At 46.7% G+C, this 14,506-nt stretch overlaps 1 protein-coding gene across 4 annotated transcripts in view; it reads right to left on the bottom strand.

Moving 5' to 3' along the window:
* Positions 1-14,506, bottom strand: part of LOC140717621 (spectrin beta chain, non-erythrocytic 1-like) — a 448,197-nt gene that overhangs the window by 10,319 nt on the left and 423,372 nt on the right. For all 4 annotated transcript variants that reach the window (XM_073031202.1, XM_073031201.1, XM_073031203.1 and 1 more), the window contains 2 exons: positions 7,244-7,452; positions 5,145-5,318 (listed from right to left, as the gene is read on the bottom strand). In XM_073031202.1, the coding sequence (XP_072887303.1) occupies positions 5,145-5,318; positions 7,244-7,452 (383 nt within the window). The remainder of the gene's footprint in view (positions 1-5,144; positions 5,319-7,243; positions 7,453-14,506) is intronic.

Raw genomic sequence — 14,506 nt, 5'->3', positions numbered from 1 at the left:
CAGGGGGCGGTATTGAACCTGTTTTAGATGTTGGGACCACTCTCCTGAATCCTCCTGGTCAGCAGGGGGCGGCATTGAACCTGTTTTAGATGTTGGGACCACTCTCCTGAATCCTCCTGGTCAGCAGGGGGTGGTATTGAACCTGTTTTAGATGTTGGGACCACTCTCCTGAATCCTCCTGGTCAGCAGGGGGCGGTATTGAACCTGTTTTGAGTCCTGCCGAAGGGTCTCTGCCTGAAACGTTGACTGTACATTTTTTCCCCCCCCACAGACGCTGCCTGGCCTGCTGAGTTCCTCCAGCGTTGTGTGTGTGTGTTGCTCCTTATGACAAACGTCAGATTTTAAATACCAACTAAAACAAAACTGCTTCGAAAAGAATTGAAGGGGATGCGGAACTAAGAGCGGCACAGAAAGAGTACAAGAAAAGATTAACTGCAGAGAAGACCTCCTCCAAGAGGACCACAGCCTTAATCGTGGATTTGGGGCTTGCGTGCCTCAGTGACCCGGAGAGCTACGTTGGCTAGAGTCAGGGCTTTGTGCTTTGGCTCTTGGTAGGGTCACCCATGCCAAACAGGTCAAAGGGCAGAGGCTAGATTAAGAGCGGCCCACCGGTCCTCCAGGTTCAGGGGTGCAGCTCAATGCTAATGACCCTGACTGGTAAAACAAAATTGTTATGGAAACAGCAATGAAGAATCCTTATATATACAGACAGAGATGGAGGATCTTCATTGCTGCCCTAAACGCTAGTGGTGTCATGGGCAGCAAGTGTCTCTGGGAATCCGAAAGTGTCCTATGACCACTATCAACGGCAGTGCGTGGAGAGCGGAGCACTGAACGACAAAAAGGTGACTCGTACATGGACGCCAGGGCAGGACGAAGGTATTAAATGAATAACTTGCTTCTGCCTTTACCAGGGAAGGGGGCGATTCCCCGGTCGAGGAGGAGATAGCTGAGACACTGCATAATTAAAAATTAAACGAACAGATGCACATAAGAAAAGGTTGGCGGAACTTAAAAGTAGGTAAGTCACCAAAACAGGGTAAGATACATCTGAGAATTTTGAGGGATGGGTGGGTGGTAACTGACAAGAGTCTTTCAATGCTCTTTGGACAGGAGGGCAGTGCCAGAGGGTGTAGAGTGGTGAATGAAAAGGAAGGATAAGCCCAGCGACTGTAGCCAACCAGTTTAGAAAAACAGAATCACAGAAACGCCAGTTAAACTGCGACTACTTTTGGCAACATGATCCGGGACAGGATTAATAGTCGAAAGAGGAAAATGGATTAATTGAAGCTAGACAGTACAAGTTTGCTTGGGGAAAATTATGCTAAAACAGCATGGGGCATTGAATACTACAGTACCGGAACATGGTTTTCAACCCTTTTTGTTAATTAAGCTGATGATAGATACAGGGAATTACAGTAAGCATATATATATAAATTCAATAGCTAAATTAAGAAAGTATTCTGGACACCTCATTATAGGAAGTGCGTGAAGGCATTAGAGGAAAGATCTACTAGAACGGTTCTGGAAAGAGGTGACGAGACAAGAGAGGAAAATGGAACTGAGGACAGTGAATAAGGGGTGGTTGTTCTCCGAAGAGTCTCTCTAAGTCCAACCCCCATGTCCCCTTCGTGAGAGGTGGGGTCGGGGAAGGCTGGCCAACAGGGCTCTGGCGAAGCGGTCCGATTCCTTGTATAGTGCATGCAATGGACTGCAGAAGCGCTGATAAACTCCAACCATACCATCGACTTCAGAGGACGATGGAGACAGGAGGACTTGGGCTCCGCTTAGGAGCTATGGGCCCAAATGCAAAGCAAAAAATGTTCTTTTAAGTGAGGAGTCAAGGGCTAATGGCCACAGATATAAAATAAGGAATTATATAAGAATAAGGGGTGAACATATATATGGGTCCTTTACATTGAGGCATTCTACTTTTCTATAATTTCCATATAACAATTACAGCACGGAAACAGGCCATCTTGGCCCTTCTAGTCCGTGCCGAACGCTTACTCTCACCTAGTCCCACCGACCTACACTCAGCCCATAACCCTCCATTCCTTTCCTGTCCATATACCTATCCAATTTTACTTTCCATGACAATATCGAACCTGCCTCTACCACTTCTACTGGAAGCTCGCTCCACACAGCTACCACTCTCTGAGTAAAGAAGTTCCCCCTCGTGTTACCCCTAAACTTTTGCCCCCTAACTCTCAACTCATGTCCCCTTGTTTGAATCTCCCCTACTCTCAATGGAAAAAGCCTATCCACGTCAACTCTATCTATCCCCCTCATTATTTTAAATACTTCCATCAAGTCCCCTGTTCAATTTCAGAACATAATAACTATAATAAGCTTTTTAGAAATATTGTTTCCAAACTTTGGTTAAGCTTAGGTCCCAATTGGAACATTACGTACACTCCAGACCCCTGCAAAGGGTGCGAGAAGATTTGCCAGAGTGCGTCAAGGATGAGGCACGGTGAAGAAGAATTTGAATATTTAATACATTCAATACCCTGAAGAGAAATGACAAGATTAAAGAGGAGCTATTTCCGATGTCATGGTTGCCAAGAGAAGCACGGAAATTCGATAGAAGCATCAGAGAAGGACAGAGGAGAGGTGGTTTACAGAGTAAGCCATTGTGATTGGGAAAATATTGCTTGGAAGGTTCAGCCAGAAGTAGATGCAGTCACACAGCTTTAAAGGAGGAATTAAATCAGCATGTGGGAGAGGAATACATTTACCGGGCTGAAAGATTAACTGGATCATTCTCGTGGAGTAACAACGAGCCAAATGGTCTCCAACTGAGGCAAGATGAAGTTTAATTGTCGTTCAGCCAGACATGAATACAGCCAAACGAAACAGTGTTGTTCCAGGGCCAAGGTGCAGAACGCGGCACCAACAGTCGCGCACACATCACAAATCAGTAAAATACACAGTTAAACACAAAAATATATAGCTTAAATCACCGAGTCCATGAACACTGCGGCAGTCTGCAGTTGAACGCAATACAGCTTGTCTTCTGCCGAGCGAACACTGGGGGGCAGCACCAGCTTCGGCTTGGACGACAGGCCACACTGTCTCCTGTGAAGCGTCCCGCCTCCCGACGCCTCTTTCCTGGGCAGCTGCAAACAGGTGACCCCGCGGCTTGAGGCCCAGTCTTTGCTTCGACCGAGGCCGCGCAGCGCCTGCCAATACACCAGTGAATCGGACCCGCAGCATTCTACTGAACATTAACGATGTCCGAGCGGGTCTTGCGATCACACGAAAAGTGACCAAGACGACCACTGGCTGTTAGGCAGCCCACCGCTTTCGCGCACCGACTCCTCCCTGACGCAGGCAGCACCACAACCAATACCAAGTCCAGCTCCTTCACTTTCTCCGCCATTGAGCAACTCGCTGATAGGCACTTTTAAGTTCTTGATCTCCAGCAGGGCGTTGTCATCAATAAAACAAAACGTTTAAAAAGGACAATAACACCTTTGGTTGGCCCCGTAGAACCCGCAGCAATTAGATCAGACCACCATCTCACTGGGAAACATCTGTCCTGCTGACCAGTATGAGGCTGTAATGTTTGAACAGTTTTGTGTTCTACCAAGGTGAGGTCCTGACTAGATCAGAATCAGGTTAATATCACCGGTGTATGATGTGAAATTTGTTCATTTTGCAGCAGCAGTACAATACAATACAATGCAGTACAATACAATACATGATAAGAAAAAAAGTGAAGTACAGTAGGTGTACCAAATAGTTAAATTAAATAAGCAGTGCGACAACAAAAGAAGTAGTGAAGTAGTGTTCATGGGTTCATTGTCTGTTCAGAAATCGGATGGCAGAGGGGAAGAAGCTGTTCCTGAATCGTTGAGTGTGCGCCTTCAGGCTCCTGTACCTCCTCCCTGATGGCAGAGGGGAAGAAGCTGTTCCTGAATCGCTGAGTGTGTGTCTTCAGGCTCCTGTACCTCCTCCCTGATGGCAGAGGGGAAGAAGCTGTTCCTGAATCGCTGAGTGTGTGACTTCAGGCTCCTGTACCTCCTCCCTGATGGCAGAGGGGAAGAAGCTGTTCCTGAATTGTTGAGTGTGTGCCTTCAGGCTCCTGTACCTCCTCCCTGATGGCAGAGGGGAAGAAGCTGTTCCTGAATCGTTGAGTGTGTGCCTTCAGGCTCCTGTACCTCCTCCCTGATGGCAGAGGGGAAGAAGCTGTTCCTGAATCGTTGAGTGTGTGCCTTCAGGCTCCTGTACCTCCTCCCTGATGGCAGAGGGGAAGAAGCTGTTCCTGAATCGTTGACTGTGTGCCTTCAGGCTCCTGTACCTCCTCCCTGATGGCAGAGGGGAAGAAGCTGTTCCTGAATCGCTGAGTGTGTGTCTTCAGGCTCCTGTACCTCCTTCCTGATGGCAGAGGGGAAGAAGCTGTTCCTGAATCGTTGAGTGTGTGTCTTCAGGCTCCTGTACCTCCTCCCTGATGGCAGAGGGGAAGAAGCTGTTCCTGAATCGCTGAGTGTGTGCCTTCAGACTCCTGTACCTCCTCCCTGATGGTAGCAATGAGAAGAGGGCATGTCCTGGGTGATGAGGGGTCCATAATAACGGAGTCAGCTTTTTGAGACACCGTTCCTTGAAGATGTCTTGGATGCTATGGGGGCTGGTGTCCACGATAGAGCTGATTAACTTACTTCGGTCCTTGCAGTAGCCTCCCCCCCACTCCCCGTACCAGACGGTGATGCAGCCTGTCAGAATGCTCTCCGCAGTACATCTGCAGAAATTTGAGTGTTTTAAGGTGACAAACCAAATCTCCTCAAACTCCCAATGAAATATAGCCGCTGTCTTGCCTTCTTTATAACTACATCGATATGCTGGGACCAGGTTAGATCCTCAGAGATACTGACACCCAGGAACTCGAAGTTGCTCACTCTCTCCACCTCTATGAAGACTGGTGGGTGTTCCCTTGCCTTAACCGCTCTGAAGTCCACAATCAGTTCTTTGCTCTCACTGATACTGAATGCAAGATTGGTGCAAATCCGATCTGTGACGTACTAGTGCATGGTATTTAATACTTCATGGGCTTCAGTTACATAATGGAGTTCAGCGGTGCAATACTAACAGACAAGACTGTACAAGGGAAACAATGGATATCAGGTATATATTAGCCTCACCTAAGCTTGAAGACACATTTCCTTTTCTTATAATCGTGTGCCACCTCGCAGACGGCGTCTGTCAGGCTGACTGGAACCTCTCCATGGTACGGAATACCACTGTTGGCGTTCTTGGAGTCTTTGTAGAAGCCGAGGCTCCTGTTCCTCAGGACACAGTACACATTCTGCCACGACCTGAGGTAGGAAACGAAGAGTGCAGCAGAGTTAGCTTGACGGCAACATACGCAAATCAGTCTGGAGTGGTCCTTATCTGTTGCAATTGCAAGGAAATGAGTTCATATGCTCTGCATACCCGCTGACTGTCGCCTTGGAATATACTGCTAACCGTGCTCGGAAATGGAAGGAGGAACTCCTGCATAGAGAATGAGGAAAGTAGCTGTGGAGTCTGAGAGTGAGGAACGACCCACTGTTTGGTCGATTTAAGCGCAGGGCCAGATCGAAAGGGTCAGGGTATTGGGATCGGAGGCGAGGGATGGGCCGGTTCTTCGCACTAATTCCAAAACATAAAATTAATTGAAAGCTTAAAAAAAGTGTTGGGAATGCACGTCTTAGCTTTGTTTTTACTTTTAGTGAGGCACTTGCTTATGATGTGGTGGCGTGATGACGTGTGCCATTCACATATTTTTACATACAACCCACAATAAATTATAAATAGACAATAAACTTGCAGTGTCTATGGATTTCAGCAAGGCATTTGACAAGGCACCACATGCAAGGCTTATTGAGAAAGTAAGGAGGCACGGGATCCAAGGGGACATTGCTTTGTGGATCCAGAACTGGCTTGCCACAGAAGGCAAAGAGTGGTTGTAGACGGGTCATATTCGGCATGGAGGTCGGTAGCCAGTGGGGTGCCTCAGGGATCTGTTCTGGGATCCTTACTCTTTGTGATTTTTTAATAAATGACCTGGATGAGGAAGTGGAGGGATGGGTTAGTAAGTTTGCCGATGACACAAAGGTTGGGGCTGTTGTGAATAGTGTGGAGGGCTGTCAGAGGTTACAGCGGGACAGTGATAGGATGCAAAACTGGACTGAGAAGTGGCAGATGGAGTTCAACCCAGATAGGTGTGAAGTGGTTCATTTTGTTACGTCAAGTATGATGGCAGAATATAGTATTAAAGGTAAGACTCTTGGCAGTGTGGAGGATCAGAGGGATCTTGGGGTCCGAGTCCATAGGACGCTCAAAGCAGCTGTGCAGGTTGACGCTGTGGTTAAGAAGGCATACAGTGTATTGGCCTTCATCAATCGTGGGATTGAATTTAGGAGCCGAGAGATAATGTTGCAGCTATATAGGACCCTGGTCAGACCCCACTTGGAGTACTGTGCTCAGTTCTGGTCGCCTCACTACAGGAAGGATGTGGAAGCCATAGAAAGGGTGCAGAGGAGGTTGACAAGGATGTTGCCTGGATTGGAGAGCATGCCTTATGAAAACAGGTTGAGTGAACTCAGCCTTCTCTCCTTGACAGAGGATGAGAGGTGACCTGATGGAGGTGTATAAGATGATGAGAGGCATCGTGTGGATAGTCAGAGGTTTTTTTCACAGGGCTGAAATGGTTACCACAACAGGGCACAGGTTTAAGGTGCTGGGAAGTAGGTACAGAGGAGATGTCAGGGGTAAGTTTTTTATGCAGAGAGTGGTGAGTGCGTGGAATGGGCTGCCAGTGACGGTGGTGGAGGCGGATACGATAGGGTCTTTTAAGAGACTTTTGGATAGGTACATGGACCTTAAAAAAAATAGAGGGCTATGGGGAAGTTTGGTAATTTCTAAGGTAGGGACATGTTCGGCACAGCATTGTGGGCCGAAGGGCCTGTATTCTGCTGTAGGTTTTCAATGTTTCTAATATTACTGAAATATTAAATACACAAGAGACAGTGATGGGCAAAGCGCAGAAGAAGTCACAGTCATCCATCGCAACCAAGTATCTCAGTTATGACTTGGACTTTCGAGGTCAAGGAAGAGGAACCGCCCCAGTGCAACAGACTTTCCGCTTTAAAACCTCTCCCGCGTAGGTATCATTGTCATCGTTGGACGCAATGGACAACCAACATCTCAGTTTGATCTATGCACGCTCTTGCCCGTTTTACCATTACCGGTCTCATACCTGCTGCTGGCTTTCTTGTTGTGCGACTCCCATTCGTGTTTCCGACACAACATGCCTTCCATTTGTATCGCGGCTGTGTCCTGTGCCTTGCTGACCTGGATAGTGTCAGATCCGGGCCGCGGAGATGATTGCGGGGTCTTCTGAGCTGGAACACTCTCTTTCTTTGATTCCGCGCTTGTCCCGTTAACCGGTTCTGGCGCTTCAGAGACCTGGAATATAAGCCAAAAACATTGTAGCTAGTGTCAAAAACGCTCCAGGAGCAATATTCTATGGTGATGATGCAATTATTCTCTCACTGTCCCTGTTGTCTCCCAAGCGTTAAAATTTGTCTATCAGCACTCGTCAATTAACTATATACATGTACACTGTCAAACAAATTTGAAATCTGAGGAAATTTGGCCTGTCCCCTAAAACCCTCACTAATTTTTATAGGTGCACCGTAGAATGCATTCTTCTAGGGTGCATCACAACCTGGTATGGAAGTCGTCCTGTCCAAGACCGGAAGAAGCTGCAGAAGATCGTGAACACAGCCCAGCACATCACACAAACCAATCTTCCATCCTTGGACTCACTTTACACCGCACGCTGTCGGAGCAGTGCTGCCAGGATAATCAAGGACACGACCCGCCTAGCCAACACACTTTTTGTCCCTCTTCCCTCCGGGAGAAGGTTCAGGAGCTTGAAGACTCGTACGGCCAGATTTGGGAACAGCTTCTTTCCAACCGTGATAAGACTGCTGAACAGATCCTGACCCGGATCTGGTCCGTACCTTCCAAATATCCGGGCCTGACTTGCACTACCTTACTTTCCCTTTTCTATTTTCTAATTATGATTTATAATTTAAATTTTTATTATATTTACTTTGATTTGTACTCCAGGGAGCACGAAGCGCAAAATCAAATATCCCTGTGATGATTGTACGCTCTAGTATCAATTGTTTGGTGACAATAAAGTAAAGACGTTTCTCTGAAACGGTGTAAAGCACAGTACTACAACAAACATACATATAACACACAGTAACTTAGGAAAGCAAGGATAAAATCTACAGATGAATTATGCATGAATAAACAAAGTAAAATGCATAAATTAAATATTGTCAGGTACAGAACAGATTAACCGGTGACACTTCGAATGCGATGCGGCAGGGAGTTCAGAAACCTGATGGCCTGGGGGAAGAAACTGTTTCCCATCCTGACCGTTCCTGTCTTTATGCATCGGAGTCTCCTGCCTGATGGTAGAAAGTCAGAGAGGATGCTGGATGGACGGGTGGGATCCTTGATAATACTAAGGGTCCTGTGTATGCAGCGCTCCTGATAAATGTCCCCAATAGATGGTAGGGAGACCCCTGCGATCCTCTCGGCCATTCTCACAGTCCTTTGTAGGGACTTCCGGTCCGATGCTCGGCTGCTGCCAGACCAGACGGAGATGCAGCTTGTCAGGACGCTCTCAATGGTGCTCCTGTAAAATTCAGTTAAGACCCAAAACTGAATTTAATCACTCCACTGCTGAACTTGGTAGGTGTCAACCCTCTAAATTCCTTCCTGAGCCCCTCTGCCTCCTTGCTGAGAATGCTCTTTGAAGCCTCTCTGAGCAAGCTTCTGGTCATCTGACTATCTCCTTAAGTGGCTTTGCATTAGGAATATTGACAAATAAAAATGTACTGTGAATCTCCTTGACGTTTTTTTGCTTCTGGACAAATAGAAATACAATTTGTTTTGATCTCAATGGCATATGTGTTTAAACTAACTGAAGGCACAAGGTAGCATTAGCACCCAGCACATTCTGCTGAGCTTCAAGTGTTATGTCGACTGCAACACGTCCATCTGTCGGTTAATGTGACGAGATCTGAAGGATTATTCTAAAGTGGACTGTTCCTTTAACAAGAGAGAGAGGGAGCGAACAGCCTGCGTGCTAATTCAGCAGCAGGAAGAGAGAGGAAGACTGTGCGTTGCCTCGGAAACTGAAAGGCAGAGCTATATGATGGATGGCTCGCGTTCAGCACTTGGGAGATATATGCAAGGCCAGTCGACTTCTTAATCAGACAGACGAGAGACGCACGACACGCCAGAGGCAAGGAGGACACCGGTGAGCTTTGTGTGCCCACGACAAGGGTATTTGCTCACAGCATGAACAAAGGAGTGACCGGCGGGGAGCTATCGGTGTGTTTAACCCTGGTCTGGGTTGATAACTCCACCACAGGAGACGGCATCCTCTTTCTGTGGTCACAGTCGGTGACTGTAAGTTTTGGGACCAGAAGGACGACGTGGAGGATCGGCATCACCATTGGGAAGACAAACCAACTCTCTTTCACACTCTCTCTCCAACTCTACTCAAACCAAATTCCAGAACTGAACTGATTACTTACTATACCACCATAAGACTGTATCACCTAATCACCTGTGCTGGGGAAGCTTGGGAACTATATTTACTCACCTATATACATTGTTATGAGTGATGAACAGACCTGATGGACAATGGGGTACAGAGTTAACGATTCCCCCCCCCCCGAGAACCACAAACTATTACTGTTGTTATGCTGACCATGAGAAAGAGAGACAAAAAACAGACAAGAACATCTGCGACAGATAAGAGAGAGAGGGAGATTGCTGATTAACTGTATTGTGACTCCTTTTTTGAATTATTTACTGTTTCGCTGCAAGGACAATAGTTCGCTCAATAACATTCCTCAGTGGACTGTAGGAGTGGCCTGATTTGATGGACACAGTCATTCAGAATTGATGGATAGCTGAGACCCCGTTAGTAGGGATAAAAAGACAGGTCTGGAGAGACACCCTCCAGACACACCAGTGGACACTGATTGAGTGTTGGAACCCACAAGAAAGGTGGGGGCTTCGGAGACCGAACCAGGAGATCGGTCAGTAAAGCTCGCAGTGTTACAGCAGGGCCGGTGGGGACTTGTGTGTATGTCCACTCATGCCAGAGTGACGAGTCCACCACAGAAGAACGGTCTAGCTGAAGACCAGAGGGTTCATAACTGAATGACCACAACGATATGACAGATTAACAAAGCAAAGGAAGGTTTGGCTGCTGTAGCTGTTACATCTCGCTCGCTCACTCTCTCCAACGATTACAACTCAACAAGCATAACTACCTCAGCACTCATGAACTGAACTGAACTTTATATTCTATGACAATTTATTTACCCCTAGACATCGATAGAGCTTGTTTATTATTGATTATTATTATTATTCCTACACTTTTAGGTTTATTACTGCTACCTTGTGTTATATGTATATTTGCATCATTGATAAGGTTTTGCTTATTTTTATTAATAAACACCTTTAAATGTAGTACCACCAGACTCCAACAGATTCTTCTTTCTCTGCTGGTCATACACCCAGTTACGGGGTACGTTAACAACATGCATATATTTTGCTAACCTGTTTACCTTATCTTGTTTTATATTACTTTATTCGCGTAGTTACCAATAAAATGAAGTTTGTAACAGTGACTCCAGGTGTGTCCATCTCTGCTGGTTCTTTTTAACCCCTTACGGGGTACGTAACAGTTAGTCCTACCACGAGTTAAGAGGAGTTTCTGCTAAACCACTGGAATGGGTGGGATCTTCCGGGGATGACGAACCTCTGCTGGGAACCTCGCCAGGATCACAAAGCTGGCTGAGGGCACGAGGCAGAGTGGCCTGCTCCCCACGTGCCAGGTTATCGAATCAATTTGCAGTGAACACTGATTTCTCCAACACAGAATCACAGAAAAAGGCAGGAAGAAACATGGCTGAGAGGGGCTCTTAACATACCCGTCGAAGCCCCGAGGGATCTCCTTCACCTTTTCTGCCTGGGCAACCTCACGCCTTCTTTTCCTCTTCCTGATGTCTTTCTTCAGCATTTGCTTGCATTTCTCATACTCCTCAAGCACCTCATTTGTTCCTACCTGCCTATGCACATACTTTTTTTCTTCTTAACCGGGACTTCAATCTCTCTCGAAAACCAAGTTTCCTTAAGCCTGTGATCCTTGCCTTTGATTCTGACAAGCACATACAAACTCCAGACTCTCAAAATTTCACTTTGGAAGGCCTCCCACTGACCATTGTTATGATCCCAGCCCCCTCCTTCTTGAGAATCGCAAGATCTCTATTAATTCGGGTCTTGGACCCAGGAAATGAGAGAGAATCCTCAGCCAGACAAAGCAACGGATTTGGCCATTGTTTCTTGGAGACACCTTTGTGGATTGCGATCCTATGCTACGTGCCAGCTCTCAGGGCAACGTGAACTGGGCTACGTGCACACCCTCGGGCAATGTGGGCTGGGGATTGCATCACCCCACCCTGATTGACAACTACAACCCTGCAAGTCAAGATAAAAGAGGGGCTGCAGGGGGCAGTCCCCTAGTGACGCACCAGAAGGAGACACCATCGCTCATCGCTCCCGTGATAACAGGAAGCTATTCGGAAGCCACGTGTGGTCCGTTTCCCCTGGCCTGGGGAACGGGTGGCTGATAACACCGAAAAGGACTTCAAACTAACAACGGGGAACCCACGTTCCCCATTCAATGGTTTGCGTCCTAAAAGACTGGGCAAGTTTCTTTTCTCACCAAAATCCCTCTCTCTCTCTCTCCAACATGTGAAACCCAACGGTCCCCAAAAGGCTAAAAGCCTGCATGAACTTGAGAGACTCTTATATTTCCATCGGACAATATTTTTACCCCTAGACAAAACGATAGAGCTACTTCCTATTGATGATTATTACTACACCCGCGTTTTAGATTGAGTATTGACGACGTATAGTATCTGAATGTTTGTATTAACCTTACTTTTGTGCCCCTTTATAAATAAAAACGTTTAAAAATAGTACCATCAGACTTCAACGGACCTCTCTATCTTTGCTGGTAAGTGACCCAGTTACGGGGTTCGTAACACCATGTACACCTTTGCCAGAAAACAGCCTGTCCCAATCCACACCTGCCAAATCCTTTCTGATACCATCAAAGTTGGCCTTTCTCCAATTTAGAATCTGAACTTGAGGATCTGACCTACCCTTTACTATAATTACCCTGAAACTAATAGGATTAGTATCACTAGATGCATAAACGTCACCTGCCTTGTCTCGATGCCTAATAGGAGATCAAGTATCGCACACTCTCTCGTATTGATTAAGGAAACTTTCCTGAACATATTTGACAATCTTTATCCCATCTAGTCCTTTTACAGTATGGGACTCATAAAGTCAGAGCAAACTACGGCACAAAAACTTCTGGCAACTTCTCTCCCCTTCCCTCTTCAATTCCCCACCCTGGCTTCCTACCTCATCTCCTCACCTGGATCACCTCCTCCTTCTCTTTCTCCCATGTTCCACCTTTCTCTCCTATCAAATTCTGTCTTCTTTTGCCTTTTCCACCTATCACCTCCCAGCTTCTCACTTCATTCCCCCCTCCTCACCCACCTGGCTTCACCTATCAACCTTCGAGCTAGCCTCCTTCCCCTGCCCCCACCGTTTTATCCTGGCATCTTCCCCCACCTTTCCTTCTCAGTCCTGAAAAAAGGTCTCGGCCTGAAACGCCAATTGTTTATTCATTTCCATAGAAACTGCCTGATCTGCTGAGTTCCTCCAGCATTTTGTGCATGTTATTCTGGACTTACAGTATCTCTTGTGTTATGAATTACAGTTGTGTATAGTGTTTCATAATTATTCCCTGTGATAAAATGAATATCAAGGTTTTAATTCTAATTTATTTTACAGCACTTCTTTCACCTCAGATGGCTGAAGAAGTTTGTTATGGCCCCTCCAAATTCTAAGAACTTTCTACTGGGGCACGATTGAGAGTATCACTGCCTGGTATGGGAACTGTACCTCCCTCAATCGCAGGCCTCTGCAGAGAGTGGTGCGGACAGCCCAGCGCATCTGTAGACGTGAACTTCCCACTATTCAGGACATTTACAGAGACAGGTGTGTAAAAAGGATCATTGGGGACCCGAGTCACCCCAACCACAAACTGTTCCAGCTGCTCCCATCCAGGAAATGGTACCGCAGCATAAAAGCCAGGACCAACAGGCTCCGGGACAGCCTCTCCTACCAAGCCATCAGACTGATTAATTCATGATGACACAAATGTATTTCTATGTTATATTGACTATCCTGTTGTAATTTATAATACTTATTATAAATTACTATAATTGCACATTTGAACGGAGATGTAACATACAGATCTTTACTCCTCATGTGCTTGAAGGATGTAAGTAATAATGTCAATTCAATTCAAATACAGCCCGGTTACAGACTTTTCCAGCCCAATCACACCCACAGAATCAATACAACTACTTACCTGTACGTTTTTGGAAGTTGGGAGGAAAGAAACTGTGACGGGGAGAACGTACAAACTCCTCACAGACAGCGTTGGAACTGTACCCAGGTCGGTTGTGCTGTAACAGCATTACGCTGACTGTTACCCTACAGCGCCACAAGGGAATATGGTAACATACAGTGCTTCACTTAACGCCCCTTATGCCGCTGGCTTTCAGGGCAGCGGTGAAGGTCCTCCATCTCTGGTGGTCTTCAGGGATTCCTTCGTCCTGTCAGTAGCTTCCTCTTGGTCAGTCGTGCAAGTCCCGGGCAGCGACTCGGGAACACCGTCGCAGCAACAACTTTGCAAGCAGCGTCAGTTGGACCACAGAACCGATTGTGGACCTCAGAAAGGGCAAGACGAGTGAACACACTGGTCCAAATAGTGGGAGAGGGTTTGAGTTCCTGGGTTATCAATACCTCTGAGGATCTCCCTGGGCCCGATATAACATTGCCGCTACAAAGAAGACAAGACAGCGGCTATATTTCATTAGGAGTTTGAGAAGATTTGGTACGTCACCTAAAACACTCGAAAACTTCTACAGATGGACCGTGCCATCTGGGTCTGGTGGTCTGGTGGGGTTGGGGGTGTGACTACTGCACAGGATCGAAATAAGCCGCAGAGTTGTAAACTCACTCGGCTCCAGCATGGGCACTGGCCTCAGTAGTATCCAGGACATCTTCAAGGAGTGATGTCTCAAGAAGGCAATATCCGTCATTAACGTCTCCCATCGCCCAGGGCATGCAATTCACACAATGTGCTGGCGGAGCTCAGCCGCTCAGGCGTCAGAATCAACAGTCGGTGTTTCAGGCCGAAACCCTTCATCAGAAGGAGAGATGTTCATTAATAACTTCACCACATTCCATTCCAGTTACAACATCTCAGCAGATGAACCAGTCCGTGCCTGAATGTGGCAATAGACAATAGACAGTAGGTACAGGAGTAGGC

This window comes from Hemitrygon akajei, chromosome 28 (genome assembly GCF_048418815.1).
Source record: "Hemitrygon akajei chromosome 28, sHemAka1.3, whole genome shotgun sequence".
Classification (NCBI taxonomy): Eukaryota; Metazoa; Chordata; class Chondrichthyes; order Myliobatiformes; family Dasyatidae; genus Hemitrygon; species Hemitrygon akajei.
This window is presented reverse-complemented; position numbering and strand designations above follow the sequence as displayed.